Raw genomic sequence first — 16,279 nt, 5'->3', positions numbered from 1 at the left:
AAATAATATAGGAAATTTAACTACAAGTACTAGCACCAGTTCATTTTGTGCCATGTGTAATGTAGTGTGGTATGGTAGTAGGCACCCTGGGACTGGAATAAAAAGAGTTGAGTTCAAGTTCTGGCTCAAATTACTGAAAGAACTTCAACAAGATGTTTCACCTTTCTGGGCTTCTGCTTCCTCATCTGAAAGGTGAAAGGAGAAAGGATTGGACTAACTGAACTCTTATGAACTTTTAGAATCTTTGTACCTAGAATCTGAACAGTTTTCTCAATGCTAACTGCAAAAGGAATTGTTAGCTTTAACCTGCACCTGGCTTCTGTCGAAAACTACTAAGGCAATGAATTGACAGGCAAGTTGGCTAATTATATTTTCACCTGCATGTGCATAGGTTACATAAACACACATCACCAGATTGCCTAGTTCAGCTAAAAATTGAATTTATTTAAACAGCAGCTGATGAAAGAACTCTTATTCTCCCTTAGGAAGATCCCAGGTGTGTTACACAGCTTAGAAATGCATGTAATATTATTGGTGGGGAAAAAATGTTTTCAGCTAAATATACACATTTCTCCATCATTTTATAGGATTGCTAGAAAATAGATGTCTACCAAAAGTTTATTTTTTTTTTTTACTGTATAAATTTTCTAAGAAGAGTAAATGCACATTATTCTGATAGTTTCTTAACATGATGACTTCCCAGGTCCCAAAATGACATAATCCCTTGGATCTGCTTTAGGTTATTTATCTAGAAGGCAGCACAAGGGGAAAATCAGTTTGTGCCACTGAAATGTTCCTTGATTTCTTAATTCATATAATGATAAATAGACTTTGATTAGTCATTTTAGTGATATACTTACAACTCTCCTGAGAACCATTGTTCTCGGGGGACAGAGTGCTAGGTGTAGAGGGGATCCAGGTTCAAATCCAAGCTCTCTGCCTCTTAACTTGTGTGAATATGAGCAAATTACTCATATCTCTGGGCTTCTATTGCCTTCCCTATAAAGTATGTGAGTTGGATCTGATTGACCAATAAGATTTTTTCCAATTCTAGATGACATGTACATAGATTTAGAGCTAGAAGGGACCATATATGCCATTTCATTCAACTCCCTCATTTATAGATGAAGCTCAGAGAGAGAAATGACTTGCCTATGGTCACATAGGTAAGACATGTTATAGAGGTGGAATTTGGCTCTAAGCTCAATGTTCTTTCCACTTTTCTGATCTTATGGAAGACAGATTTCGTAAACAGGAAAAATGAATTCATTTGTACCAAATGATCCAAAACAGCCCCCCAGATTGGCTAAGTGGGCCCCATGCTCTGCAATTACTCTTTGGGGCTGACATAGCACCTCCTGTAGGAGAAGGCTGAGAAGCTGACAATTATGTAAAGTCCTGTTTGCTGTGGGACTTGTGACACAGGAAATATTTTCCCTCCCCTATCCAAGGATTGTTTCCCCATGGGAAAAAGGGACATCATTATAGCACTGGGATGAATCTGAATCTTTACTCTCGTGCTGAAATAAAAACAAAATTGATGATTTCCTATTTCTTGGTTTCTCTCCTTGGGAAGTTGGAGAAAAGCCAGTTTTGAAGCCAATTGAAATGCTGAAAGTTTTGGGACACAGGTATAAAAATACCACTGAAGTGATGACCCAGAAATAATGGCTGCTCTTGGGTAATAACTCTCCCCTATTTTTACACTCTTCCCCTGCCATTTTCCTTTTCAAAATGTGACTTGTGACTGCAGTAGACTACTGAAATTCCAGATGGTCAGACCTGGGGTAGAACATCTGACAGAACCTAGATAGAGGGGAGAAAAACCAAATGGCCCATTAGCAGTTTATTATCATATAGGAGTACTGTGCCAACACCTTAGATAAACACAGATCAGTGAATGTCCAAACACTGATGGCAACTGTTTGCTGCCAGGTAAGAGACACAAAGTAACCCAAGGCACTCAGCAGTTTAGCCTATTCAATTGGGAGCATCCATCTTCTTTACATTCTATTGAGACATCAGCAAAATACTGCTAAATGACGCTAGTGTCTATCTTCTTTGATTTGAAAACGCAGTTAATTCACTCAGTTCTTCATAATTCTTCTATATCTGTCCATTTGTGGGATGCTTTTGGTAACACTGATGGTGACTTCTCTTGCTGGCATCTGCTTGCGCTCTTTTTTCACCTGTTAAAAAAGATTTACAACATCGTTACACCTCCACCTGACAATAGCCAAAGACCCCTCCTTCTTTAACATTTTGAAGGGTATCATGGGGGGAGGGGGGCGAGGTGAGATTACATAGCTATAGATTAACACCTTGACAGCAAGCAACATTCTTCACCTAGAATTTGATCTCTGGAAGTAACTTAACCTCATGCACTTTTCAGAAAAAAAATGCATTGACTCAACCCAGAGTCAGTCAGTTAACACTTAGGAAAAAACAGTATTAATTACTTAGTTTTCCTAAACAGCATTTCTTTCCCATTGGAAGACAGACCTTCTCCTCACATAATTACTTAGTCTCACTGGGCCAGAACAGATATTAATATGGGAGTGGGGGGGGGGGGGGGAGTGAGGACAACAAACAATACTTAGTGGTGCACAGAAGAGACAAATCAACTTCTTTAAAATAAAATTGGTTGATGACAAATTCATGCAAAACTGCCTAGGTTGGATTGCTTGACTGGTTTTCAGCTGTTAAATTTTAAAAGCTAAAAATCAGCTAATTGCCATTCTTGAGAACACCTGGCTAAATTCCCTAGGAGAGAAAAGATTATAGTAACTGAAAACTGGCTCCAGTTATTGGTAGTATGTGTTTTTTAAAGCAAAACTCACTCAACTATCATTGAAATGTTACTTCCTAATCTCCAAGCTTGCTTAAAGGCTGTAACATATCCAGAGAGAAAATTATGGACACAGAATGTGGATGGAAGCATAATATGAAACATTCATCTTTTTGTTTGCTTGTTTCTTTCTTTTTTTTTGTCTGATTTTTCTTGTACTACATGACAAATATGAGAATATGTTTAAAAGGATTGCACATATTTAAACTATATCAGATTTCTTGCTGTCTTGGGGAAAGGGGAAGTAAGGAAGGGAGGGAGAAGATTTAGAACACAAAATTTTACAAAAATGGATATTAAGAACTCTCATTACATATATTTGGAAAAAATAAAATACTATTAGAAAATAAAAATAAATTTGTCCATACACACACACACACCCATACAGTATCTTTGAAAAACATTGTCTAGGGGCAGTTAGGTAGTGGATAGAGCACCAGCCCTGAAGTCAGGAGGACCTTAGTTCAAATCTGGTTTCAGACACTTTACACTTCCTAGATGTGTGACCCTAGGCAAATCACTTAACCCCAATTGCCTCAGCAAAAAAAAGTCCAAAGTTTTTCTTATTTTCATGAAGTGTTTCATGAAATATTACTACATGCCAAAGCAACCCATTCCACTTTGGAGTAATTCTAATTAATAGGAAGTTTGGCTTTACATTTAACCCATATTTATCTCTTTGCAATTTGTACCAACTCTAAATCTTAAGAATTTAAATTTTCCCAGTTCCAATTTTTCAGTGTTGAAGAGAGCCATCTACACCCAGAGAGAGGACTATGGGAACTAAATGTGGTTCACAACATGGCATTTTCACTCTTTTTGGTGTTGTTTGCTTGCATTTTATTCTCTCTCTCTTTCTCTCTTTCTCTCTCTCTCTCTCTCCTGATTTGATTTGATTTTTCTTGCGGAATGATAATTGTATAAATATGTATACATATATTGGATTTAACATATATTTCTACCATGTTTAACATATATTGGACTACTTGCAATCCAGGGGAGGGAAGGAGGAGGGAATTAGAACACAAGATGTTTCAAGGGCTAATGTTGAAGAATTGTCCATGCATATGTTTTGAAAAATAAGAAGTTTTAATTTAAAAAAAAAAAGATTTTAAATTTTGTATCAGTTCATAGTACAATAACAATGAAACCTGCCAAAGAATGTTTGAAATACATTCTGCAAATAGCAAATCTGTTTTGGAACTGTCCCAATTACTACATCTCTCATTTACTTGGATAGGGATGAGAGCAGAACCCAAATATTTTTCTGAGACTGGCCCTGAAATTCTAGTATTCAATTCATTTCATCAGGCTCTGGAAATGCAAAGGAAAAAAATGTCCCTGCCCTCAAAGAATGTATTGAAGAGTGGGTGGTAATGAGGGAGAGATGCATAGATAAACATCAGATTATAGCTCACAGCTAGCATTCAGGGTAAGTGTTACAGTGACTACATAAGCAGGCTTTATTTCACTAGTCAGAAACTAGAAAGAACTTATAAGTAGGCTTAAGTCAGCACAACTCTCCTTTCTCTGGTGAACCCCCATCTCCCTCAGGCAATGTTCCAGACAAATAGGACTAGCCCATGGTCAGAACCCTCCAAAAGATTAGGAGTAATAAAGAATTGACCTCTTTCTTCCACTACTGACATAGTGCACATAATTCACAGTAGTATGGGAGGGCAAAGACTGGTTTTTCTTCTTTACATCATTGCTTTGTCCTTTGCTTCCTTTTGGCTCTGGTGACAGAGCTCTTCTATTTGGTCAGAAACTAAACATTGCTTTTTGCCTCCAACCACTATAAGTTTTGTGGTCATGTGGTTTCTTTTCTCCTAAGAAAAAGTATTAATGCTTCTCTCCTGAGACCTTTTAAGTTCCCTAAGTAAGTATGAAATCAGTACTCTTTCTGTTATCTGTTTATCTACTCTTCCTGTTCCTTCCTCCCTCCTTCCCTCTCTCTTTTCCTCCCTCCCTCTCTCTCTCTCTTCCCCTGTCTTTCTTCCCCTCTCTCTTTCTTCCTCCCTTTTCTCCCTCCCTCCCTCTTTCTCCCTTTATCCTTTTCCTCCCTCCTTCTTTCTCTCTCTCCCCTCCTTTCCCCTCCCTCTTTTTTCTTTTCTCCCTCCCTCCCTTCCTTTCTCTCCCTCTCTTTCTCTTTTTTCCTTTATCTCCCCCCTTTTCATCCTCTGTATTGGTCTCTCTCTTCTTCTGTCTTTCTGTCTCTCTTTGTGTTTCTCTGTCTTTGTGTCCCTGTGTGTTTCTGTCACTGCCTCTCTCTGGTTCTGTCTTTTTTCTTCCCTTCTTCCCTCCCTCCATTTTTCTCCCTCCCCCTATCTCTCATCCTCTCTCTCTCTCTCTCCCTCCTCTGTTTTCTGTCCTTTAGTAGTGTACCTCTTATCTCTTTTACAGGATAAGGCTAAAGATATAGCTCAAGTGTCTGATTAAATATCCTTTGTGAGTTGTCAAAGGGCCAATTAATTGTACACAAGGCAAAGTTACTTGTCCAAACTTGATTAAGAAATATAATCAATATTAGATCAAAATCACAAATATGATATCAATTGGATTACTTGTGTCTTATATAGAGAGGCATATTAAATTCCAGAAATGTTTTTGTCATTTATAAATACATATGAAGATGCACTCAAAGACACTTAGTTCCCAATTTATCAAATATGGTCATATTCTGACCCAAAGACCATGGGTGCCAGAGACTATAGTGATATTCCATGTTGTAGCCCTTTCCCTCCTCTCCCCTGCTGTATTTATTGCTTTCTAGAAGTTTACCTACAGAGAGTAGAATAGATATAGAATGAAAGGAGTATAGGCAGATCAAGTGAGGATTTTTTCCAGGATGAGGGATTCATGAGCATGTTTGTAGACAGGAGGGAATAAGCCAGTACCCATGGAGAGATTAAAAATAAGTGATCCAAAAGGAGGAGAAATGGTAGAATTGCTTGATCAGAGAGAAGAGTTGGCCTTAGGAAAGAGGAAGGCCACTTCATCATGTGAGACAGGGGTGACTGTCTTAATTTACTTCTGGGAAGTTCCTTTGGTTCCCAGCAACTAACCCTATAAAAGTGACTGGATGCTATTAGAATCAAAGATTTAATACTGGAAGGTAACTGTGAGATTTATTTAGTCCAAGTAATTTACAGATGGAAACTAAAAGGTTAAAGGATATGTCCAGTGCCATGTAGATAAGTGAATGGCAGACTGATAGAGACCAAAGAGGGGAGTTGGGAGAGCGATTTTGGTTAGATAAATAGATTTGGGAGTCATCAGCAACCATATGCTCATTGAATGATGAAGATGAAGATGAGATTATCAAATATATTGTAGGAAGAAAAATGAAAAGAGAGTCTAGAATAGAGCCTTAGGCTTAGAGACATGTATGAACAGGAAAGGAGATTTAGAGTAAGTGTCAGGCAGGAGTACTGGGAGATAGATAGCAAGGGCTATTTTATTTTTGCTTTTGTATCTTCAATGCCTGGCACAGTGTAAATGTTCAATAGATATTTGTTGAATTGAATTAAACAATGTCACAGAATTGTTATAGGGACTGGAACAGCATTTGTTAAGAGCTTACTGTGAACCAACATCTGAGCTAAGCATTGAGGGCATAAATAGAAGAGACAGATTATCCCTGGTATCAAGAAGTTCACATTCTAAATAATGGGAACAAGATATACCAGAGGGTGCACCTACAGGACTAGATGTCTTGACAGTAATTCTTAGAATGCAGCTTCATAGTATATGCCAAAGTCCTTATGGGCCTGAAGGGCAAAGCTGCAGGACATTGATGATAAAACACCAAATAGCATTTCCCTGGGACTTCTATCCTTACTCTCAAGTTTTGAGTGCTACAACAATTATATTGTCATTCAGTCATTTCAGTCATGGCTAACTATCCAGGAATCCATTTGGGATTTTCTTGGTGAAGATACTGGAATGGTTTGCCATTTTCTTCTCCAGCTCATTTTACAGATGAAGAAACTACTAACAAGATTAAGAGACTTGCTAATGATCTCACAGCTAGTAAGTGGCTGAGGCCAGGTTTGAACTCAGGAATATATGATTCCAAACCCAGCACTCTATTCACTGTACTACCAACATTTATATTATGCCAACAATTATATCATGCCATATTTAATGCTGTGGAGCAGACCCTGTAATTTCATTAATAAAGGGAACTCTTGAGAAGGAAAATCTCTCAAACATTGCAGATGATTCACCTTAGAGCTTTGTCCAGGACCACAAGCCATTTAAGTGTAGAGTAAAAGGCAGAACCTGAATGTTGCCAGTTTCTCCTTACCTCTAGACCAGCTCTCAGGGTACTTACTACTCCAAAGTCTCTCCCTCTCAGGGTTCTTTTGAAGCTTGGGAAACTTTTAAGGTATTTATAAAAGATTCTTTTCTTATATTAGCAGTCTATGGATGCATGTATCTAACACCCAGTCCCAAAGTCCATTAGTATGGGACTTTTTTTAATGATGAAAATCAAAGTCCCAGGTCTTCCAGAAGAGTGGATGGGCTGGAATTGGTGAGATATCTACCAATAAGGAAATAGTCTCATATCAGTGAGTTTGGGAACTGGGGTTTACATGGAGGGAGGCTAATTGAGTTGTTTCACTTCAGCAGAAACCAGCTAATTATAATTTCAAGTACAAAGTTGGAGCAGGAGGAAAAGCTGCAGGATCATAGTGCATGCAGGTCACTTCTTTAAGGAATGCTCTCAGAGTTCTTGAGGTAATGAAAAGTGCTTTGGGTTTGTAAGAGCTCAAAGTTCTGAGTAAATACATAACCTCTTCAAGTGTGCTGAGGGTGTTTGAATCATACAGGTACTTTCCTTCCCGGTGTGGTTTCCCAGCAGCCGTTGAAACCCCTAATTTAGTGATTTATTTTCCTTATTGAGGGCCAAGGAGAAAGTGTTACTTCATTTAAATTACTGACTGCTCTTCTGTTTTGTGGTTCCTGTGGAAGATTATTGTGCTTCTTCCATATTTTTCTCTCTTTTGAGGTTATTTTAAGTATTCTAAAGTTCCCTGAGTTTAGTGGTATCTCTCTGGAAGGTCAGTGGTCCACCATCTTTCTTTTAGTGGCTTTTCACGGCTGACCTTCCTTTTCCTGCTGTTTGCTCTTTGACTTTTGTAGGTTTCTTGCCCCAGAGTCTGTAGTTTCTAACACTCTTAGCTGCACTTTTTCATTAAAAATGATTCTCTAGTTCTTCTTTCATTGGAGAGGCCAATTTGGAAACAATAATTCCACGATAGATATGGGCTTGTTTCTCTCAAGGTTTAAAAGTCAATTACCCAGTTTATTAAACTCCAGAGAAAATTCTTTCTTAACTGCTAAAAGTAGGTTTGTATTCAGAGTGCAATCAGAAGCTGGAAGTTAAGAAAACTGATTTCTAGTTTTAGCTCAACTATTGAATGAACTGGGACAAGATCAAATCAACATTACCATTCCTAGAAAGGTCACACAATCAATTCCTCTTTATTCCACTTAGCATCCCAGTGACTTCCAAACCTGAAACACCCCTCTCTAGACACAATTCTCCTACATTTTATCTTTTGATAGAAAGTAAGTTCTTTGAGGGCAAACCCCATTTTGGGATATTTTATCTCCAAGATTTAACTTGGTGCCTACATTAGTAAAGGCTTCATGAATTTTTTTTATAAAAATTCAATTATGCTGAGCTTCAGTTTCCTCCCCTGGAAAATAAGAGAGAGAAGTGGGATTATATTAGATAATTTCTTATATCCTTACAAAATTCTGATCCGGAACTTCAGGTTAATTTCCTTTGGTCTCTTTAATTTTCTTCTCAAGAAATGAAAATCCAGATGCTATCAGCCTTACTCAAGCTCCCCAGATTCCACCACACCCAGCTGAAGGTTTTGCCATCCCTTGGGCTCTTCAAATGCCAGGTTCAGGATTTTGGAATGTATCCTCTAGGCAATAAGGAGGCATTGGAAATTTTTGAGCTGTGACATGAAATGATTAAATTAATGTTTTAGTAACATTAACTTAATCTGGGAATTTAAGATATAAGACAACAAAGAGGCAGAACACCAAGAATATCTGAGGTTTGATGATGGGGAAAGAGAGCAGAATTTAGGAAGCTGGTATTTGAATTTCTAGAATTGACCTCAAAGACAGAAAGGCAGACACATTAATACTCTGGCAACTCTCTAATTATAAATCAAATGTATAGTATCATATCTTGATAAAAAGTGGAGAAAACTCTAGAGAAATAAAGCCTCCTTCAGACATTCAAGAGTTTTTAGTAAAAGAGCCCCTGCTTTAGATCTTTGAACAGGTATGGGGGTTAACCGAGTAAGTTTATTACACAGAGCTGATCATAAGAATAAGAAAAAATGAAATTTTCCTGCATTGCCTTCAGACTCAATGTATGTATTTGTGTCTGTCTGTTTCTCTTTTTCTGTCTGCATCTTTCTGAGTCTCTGTCTCTGTCTCTATCTCTCTGTGTCCTTCTCTCCCTCCTCCTTTCTCCTCTTCCTCCTCCTTTGTCCTTCCTCTTTCCTCCTCCTCCTTCCTCCTCTTCCTTCCTCCTCCTCCTCCCTTTTCTCCTCCTCCTCCTCCTTCTTTTTCTCCTTGTTCTTCTCTCTCTTTCTCCCTTCCTCTTTTTTCTCTCTCCTCCCCTCTCTCCCTCTCCTTTCTTCCCTCTCTCCTTCTCTTCTTCCTTCTCTCCCTCTCTTTCTCTCTCTCCTTCTTTCTCTTTCTCTTTCTCCTTCTTTCTCTTTCTCTCTTTCCTTCACTCTCTCCTCTACCTCCACTTCCTCCCTCTCTCCTCTTCTTCCTTCCCACCCTGCCTCCTCCCTTTCTCTCTCTTTCCCTCTCTTCCTCCTTCTCTCTTTCTCTCCCTCCTCCTTTCCTCCCTCTTTCTCTCTCTCTCTTCCCACTTCTCCACTACATTCTCCACATAGCTGCCAAGATGATTTTCCTAAAGCCTATGTAAACCAGATCATGTCATTCTCTTACTTAATAGGCCCAAATGATTAGACTTCTTATGCTAGAGGCAGGCCATTCAGCAACCACATGCTCTTCAGCAACCCTGAAGTGTATACTAGATGAAATAATGATTAATAAATCACTGAGAAACTACACTGATATCTTCTAACCCAAAGCTTCTCAAGAGGTCAGTTGGAACTGTCCAGTATCAAAGCTACCACTAGCATAATTGTAACCTCACAGGGAGACTTGCATCCTATAATAGTCTATGTCCAGAAATATCAAGAATGAAAGATTCATCTGAGAAAGTCACAAGATCATCAGAAAGCTCCTTAGAAGCCACAGGAGTAGAAAAGCAGAGAGCAACCAGCATAGTAGTCCACCCAACACAATACTATAATACTTACACCTCAACAGACCAGGTGCATGGGTCCTGGAGTCAATAATATTCATGTCCTAGATGTCAAAGGCATCTCTGAACTCTCTAAACTCCAAATATCCAAAGAGGTGAAGGTTAGTGCAAGAAGGCAGGGGACTAGGGCAAGACCAAGCAGTGCTGGTCATCTTACCCAAAAGCATAGCAGGAGTCAGAGCCCAACCCTGGCACAAAGCCCTGATTCAGGAGGGAAAAGATGAAAACATGAATAAATCAAAGAAAACTTCATCTAATATCAAAAATAATTGTAAACCCAACTTCATAACAACTGTTAGCAGAGATACAAAGGAAAAAGCTGGATTTCCCACAAAGATCATATGGATATCCAGAGGACTATATGAATTCCTAGAAGAAATGAAACAAATTTTAAAAATTAAATAAAAGATCTTAAACAAAGAATTGGACACATAAATTCAGAATAAAAATAAAATTTAAAATAAGAAAATCTAGTGTCTTCCTGTTATTTCTAGGATCAAAATACAAAATTTCATTTGGTATTCAGAATTCTTTATAACCGGCCTTTTCCTTTTGTCACAGTTTTTCTAGCCTGCCTTCCTGTGATATTGGCTTACCAGCAGACTACCTGGGCCCTAGCTAAACGAAGTGACTCCATGTTTGACCAGTGATTGACTCTGCTATGTACTAAGAAGTTTCTATGTATCCAATCTAGGCTTAATTGGCCACATTTAGTAAAGGAAAAAAAAGTTCTTTTTATCACAATCAGTTTAATATGCCATCACAATCCAGAAATACAAGATTAACACACTTTCCTAATTACAATGCTATTGTCAGTCAACAAGGAAAGGGCAGGGAGTTTGCCATCCAGACCACCCACTGATTGACTGCCTTTAAGGCACTCTTCCCACTCAATTGCCTGTGAATATGCTCAGCAACAAAAATCAGATATAAGAACAGAGACTGAGAGATTTGAGCTTCTCCTTAGATTGTACTCTTGTGCCACTGCCTTTCTGCCCATGGATCCTTTGGGCTGGGGAGCCACACACTTTCATACCTGTCAGCAATAAACAGCTTGACTTATGATCCTTTTTCTTGGTAATTCACCCACAATTTACTTACTCTTTTCCAATTTAACAATGAACGGTTTGGCATTTGAGTCGTTGCATAGAGTGTCCAAAAGTAAAATCAGCTGCCACCTTAGGAAATGAGTTCCTATTCCCACAGGTCAAGTGGAGGCCAAGTGACCAGTCACTGATGATATCATAAAAGGGATTTCTTTTGGGGTATGGACTGATCTAAATGATCTCTGAAATTTTTTTGAACTATTTCTCTCAGTCTTTAATTCACAGTTCTTAGTTTCTATTGAAGGTGAGTCTGAAAATGAGACTTATTTTAAGAGGAAAAAAGTTACTTTGTGAATGGTACCTGCTTGCATTGCTCTGCCTGAATGTCCTAAGAACTTTGGAGATGGTGCTTCAATTATGCTCAGGATTGACCTGTTATTTCAACCTCCCTGTGAGAAAGGAATTAGGCTACTTTCAGCAAAGGTCACAAAGGCTAAAGCAATTTGACAAAGCACCTGCCAGAATCACAATGAACCAAGGGCAGATCCAGAGACCACTCATTAGTTTCCTGCTTGCTGTGGGAACCCTATCCCACTGTGCTATCCAAGTTCATGTGAACTATACAGTTCCCAGTACTAATCAGATAGGATTTCCTTCTTATTCAAATGGCTAAAAGGCAAACTTTAAAAGCTCTGTTAATTCAAATCCCACATCATTTCTCCCCATTTTTCTAGTCTCATTAAAGGCAAACATTTAACAAACATTTAACAAACCTCAGATTTCTTTTGGGCTCTATTCTTTTTGCCCCTGTCTCATGGATTTTCAAGGCACTATCACAGAGTCAACAAGGAATATTTGATCTTAGCAGCTCAAACAAGAATCAGCCTTATTTGCATCATTAGGCAGGGTACAGAAACTGCTAATGGCCTAAATGGAAAGAATTCCAGAAATCATCAAAAAATCCTGCAGGGGAAGCAGATGGTCAAAGATGCTATAATCCAGCACAACTTGGAGTCTTCCTGCACAAAAACTGTGTAAAGACGCAATAATGAGCACTCTGAATTTTAGTCTTAAAAATACAACTGATACTTTTCTTCTGGAATCCTTTTAGGGAGATGCTTTGAGATTTATATTACAAAATGGACTTTTGCCTTTATAGGAGTTGAAGGATTCATGTAAAGTGGTTTCTTAGTCTGGCTCCATTTATTTAGTATCAATAATTGATTACATGTGTAACACTATGAATTGAGGGGGATACAAAGAAATAGGAGTAAACTCATTGAAGGTAGGGATTATTGTTTGTTTTGTTTTGATTCATTTTGTCTGTATCCTAGCACAGGATAAGAACATTAATTGATGTGTGTTGAGTTAGAAGAAATCTAATTTTAAGAACCTTTGATCTTTCGATCTAGGTTTTTTCCCTGAGGACTGGGCTAGTCAACTTTGCAACTATGTATTAGTGACATATAAAAAGAAAAAAGAAAAAACCACAACCCACACTTAACATAGAAGGTAGGATTCTAAAATCATGAGGTGAATTGCTAAGTTTTTTCTTTCCATTGCCAATTCTTCCTCCTCCCTCACACACATCCAGAGGGAGTTCCAAATCATTTTCATATATCTTTATCACAAAATGTCTTCCTGACAAGAGGTTCACAAATGTAAGAGTTGTTGAGTCATTTCAGTTGTGTTTGAATTTTTGTGACCTCATTTTCTTGGCAAGACACTGGATTGGTTTTCTATTTTTGCAGATGAGAAAACTGAGACAAACAGGGTTAAGTGACAGGGCCACACAACTAGTAAGTGTCTGAGGCTGTATTTGAACTCATGAAGATGAGTCTTCTTAATTTGAAGTCTAATGCTTTATCTATTGCACCATTCAGCTGCCCTCAAATTCATGTATCTGTACTAATTTAAGTATGCTAGATGTAAATAAGCCTAACATTTTGTCCCTCAGTGAGGCATATTCTTTTATTTCTATCTTCCCTCTCTGTGAGCTTCTTCAGAGACCATAGCTGTGGTACATTGGGTAGAATACCAACCAAATTGAAGAACCTTAGTCTGTCAGTTACAGCCAGTTGAGATTAATGTGAGTTTGAATGCTGCAGAATTTGATTTAGTGTGATTATAAAATGATATCATGCTGTATTTAGGGTGAAGCACAATTCAGTTAATATGATGTTATTTGATCAGGGTTTTAATATGCTACTACATCATCAGCCTGAATTTGCCTCTCATGAAAAGTGAATGTAATATGCTAAAACATCCTATTACCAGTAGCTATGTTAATTTTTTAAATCCCTTAAGAAAATGGCCAATAGAAAAAAATACTTCAGAGGAAACCATAGAAGAATCAGAACAACAACAAGAACAATAGTTTGTCACAATGTTAGAACAATTTAATATATTTGAGTGGTATAAATGTGGTCATGGTAACACAAAAGAAGAACAAAATGTTTGAATGTCTGAATTTATGGCCCATAATATTATAAAATACATAGGAGAAATAAGAGAAAAATGTATGCTTGCCATCAGCTTTTTGTGGTTTACAAACAACTACATGCAATAGAAGTGTTACAGTGATAGAGGTGAAATATCTTAGCTATAAGGATTGAAAACAGCAATGAAAACCACATTCCTATTAACAGAACAGTCATTCAGACAAAAACTTCACATCTACAATGAAAGAAAATGGATATGAAATGGATAGTGAAGAAACATGTTGGAAGATGAAAAAACTGAGACCAACAGACTTAAGTGATAGGGTCACACAACTAGTAAGTGCCTGAGGCTGATGACGATAAGCAAATATTGATTGATTTCAATGCTTCAAAATTGAGTTCAATATCATAGTGTTAAAATTACTAGAGAGATGACCAGTGCAGAAAAAGTTGCCCTAGCTAAACATTCTGATGTATTGAAGAAAATAATTAAAAAGAAGGTGAATACTTTGATCAACAAAAATTTAATGCAGATAAAATAAAGCTATTCTGGAAAAGGATGACTTCTAGAATAGAGCCTTAAGTCATTTGGTTCATAGTGTAAGAAAGTGAGCATGCAAATTTACTTGAGATGAGGATAAAGGTTTTTATACCTATCAGCATATGTAGGGAGATTTTGAGAAAGAGATGTTTTCATCATATTAAAATTATAGTCTTATCTTGAGATATGTATTTTGTAGTCTTTTTGTAATTTTATTTTCTATAACTATTACTTTGTAAGAATCTTGAATCAGAAATACAACTTTTCTAAAATTCTTTCCTGTTACATTACATTAATAAGCAAAAATTTTAAAATCTATTTAAAGGGTTTTTTTCTGCATACTTTTACTGAGCTGGACCAATTACCATATTTAACATATAATTATGACTTCATATAGTTAAATTTGAATAATGAAATGAATATATTATGAAAATTTAAATAATTCATTATTTGAATAATAATCCTATTTCATGGAATTCATTATTTACACTAATCAGGACCTAGCTGTCCTGTCTCTGTGACCTTGGAGAAATTATTTAACCTTTATGATTTCAGTATTTTGAATCTTCTTTATTTAAATTTTATTTTCAATTTTAAGCATTCATTTTTCCTCCTCCCCATTTCCCCACATTCTCTGAAAAGAAGGAAGAAGGAATCCCATAAGCACAAATTTTCACATTGTTTAAATCCAAAAGAGCATTTCTTAGTTTGCATATTAACCCATTATATCTCTGCCATGAGGCAGGAAGCATTCTTCTTTATCAGTCCTCTGGAATCTTTTAATTAATCAGAGTTCTTAAATCTTCTGAATTATGCATTTTCATAATTTTCTTGCCATGTATACAAATTCTGGAGGGATACTATGACAAGAATATTATAAAAATTTTCTGGTTTCTGCTCAGTTCACTGTGTATCAATTCTTGCAAGTCTTTCATGTCAATTTGAAATCATCTGTTTCCTCATATTTCATAGCACAAAAGCATATACATAATACAACAATTTGTTCAGATATTCTTCAATTAGTAGATACCCCTTTAATTTCCAGTTTTTTGTCACCACATTTTTGTTTGTAATCTTTGATTTCTTTGGAATTTAAAGCAATAGAATTGCTGGGTCAAAATGCATGCAATGTTTAGTACCTTTTTTAGTAGCAAATGTAGTTGTGTATCTTTCCACTGTCTATGTTTCAACATTCTTTCTATCAATTAGCACTCTTGTCATCTAACAGTGAACAGCTCCCTGAGGGAATAGGATGAAGGGGGGCAAGTTTTGATAAGGTAAAAGACAGAGAAAAATTGGGCACATGGAGATGCTGCTCATGATCTTTAATATGCCATATAAATAAATGTTTCAAATCCTCAAATAAAACTATTGAGACTTAAGATTTGTCTTGCTACAAGGAAGTAAATAATGTTTAGGTAAACTGGTGATACCAGAGGATTCAGAATCATGGACTTCTAAAAGACTCTTTGGATAGTGGTTGAACTGGATTATTCTATGATTCTAAAGAAAAAGAGGTTAACTAGGAAAGAAGAGAAAACAGTCATCAACTAAGGAACCACATGATGAAGTGGGGGAAATTCTGGATCTGGAATCAGAGGACCTGGCTTCAGATCCTGATTTTTTTCCTACTATCCCTGCTTCCTATATGCTCTTGAGTGAGTAATATATATAATCTTTTTTAGGTTTTACGTTCCTTATCTGTAAAATGAGGAAGTTGATCTCAAGTCCTTTCTACCTTTAAATCTCTGATTCTAAGAATGTCCTGGAGGTTTAAACCCATGGTTCTGGGAACTAGAAAATAGCCTGGATTCAGAGCTTATATGAAAGAGGAGAAAAACATAGAATGAAGAGAAAGTGTGATTCTAAAAATCTAAAATGGAAAGACATATGAGTGGATGAAGAAGATGGTTAGTATTGATTCCAGATTCAATTAGAATTTGAAGGAATGTACCTAAGGTTCCAAGAGTAAATGACCAAAGGCTCTAAAACAGCTGACTTAGCTCAAATTGCAACCAAAAGATG

At 37.0% G+C, this 16,279-nt stretch overlaps 1 protein-coding gene across 1 annotated transcript in view; it reads right to left on the bottom strand.

The window, feature by feature from the left end:
- Window positions 1-423: 423 nt before the first annotated feature.
- BAALC (BAALC binder of MAP3K1 and KLF4) overlaps window positions 424-16,279 on the bottom strand; it is a 98,653-nt gene continuing 82,797 nt past the window's right edge. The window contains exon 2 of the mRNA XM_051970963.1: window positions 424-2,189. Within this exon, the coding sequence (XP_051826923.1) occupies window positions 2,107-2,189 (83 nt within the window). The 3' untranslated portion in view covers window positions 424-2,106. The remainder of the gene's footprint in view (window positions 2,190-16,279) is intronic.

Source organism: Antechinus flavipes, chromosome 1, assembly GCF_016432865.1.
Source record: "Antechinus flavipes isolate AdamAnt ecotype Samford, QLD, Australia chromosome 1, AdamAnt_v2, whole genome shotgun sequence".
NCBI classification, from domain to species: Eukaryota; Metazoa; Chordata; class Mammalia; order Dasyuromorphia; family Dasyuridae; genus Antechinus; species Antechinus flavipes.
The sequence above is the reverse complement of the archived record's forward strand: the minus strand, read 5'-3'. Positions and strand labels throughout refer to the sequence as shown.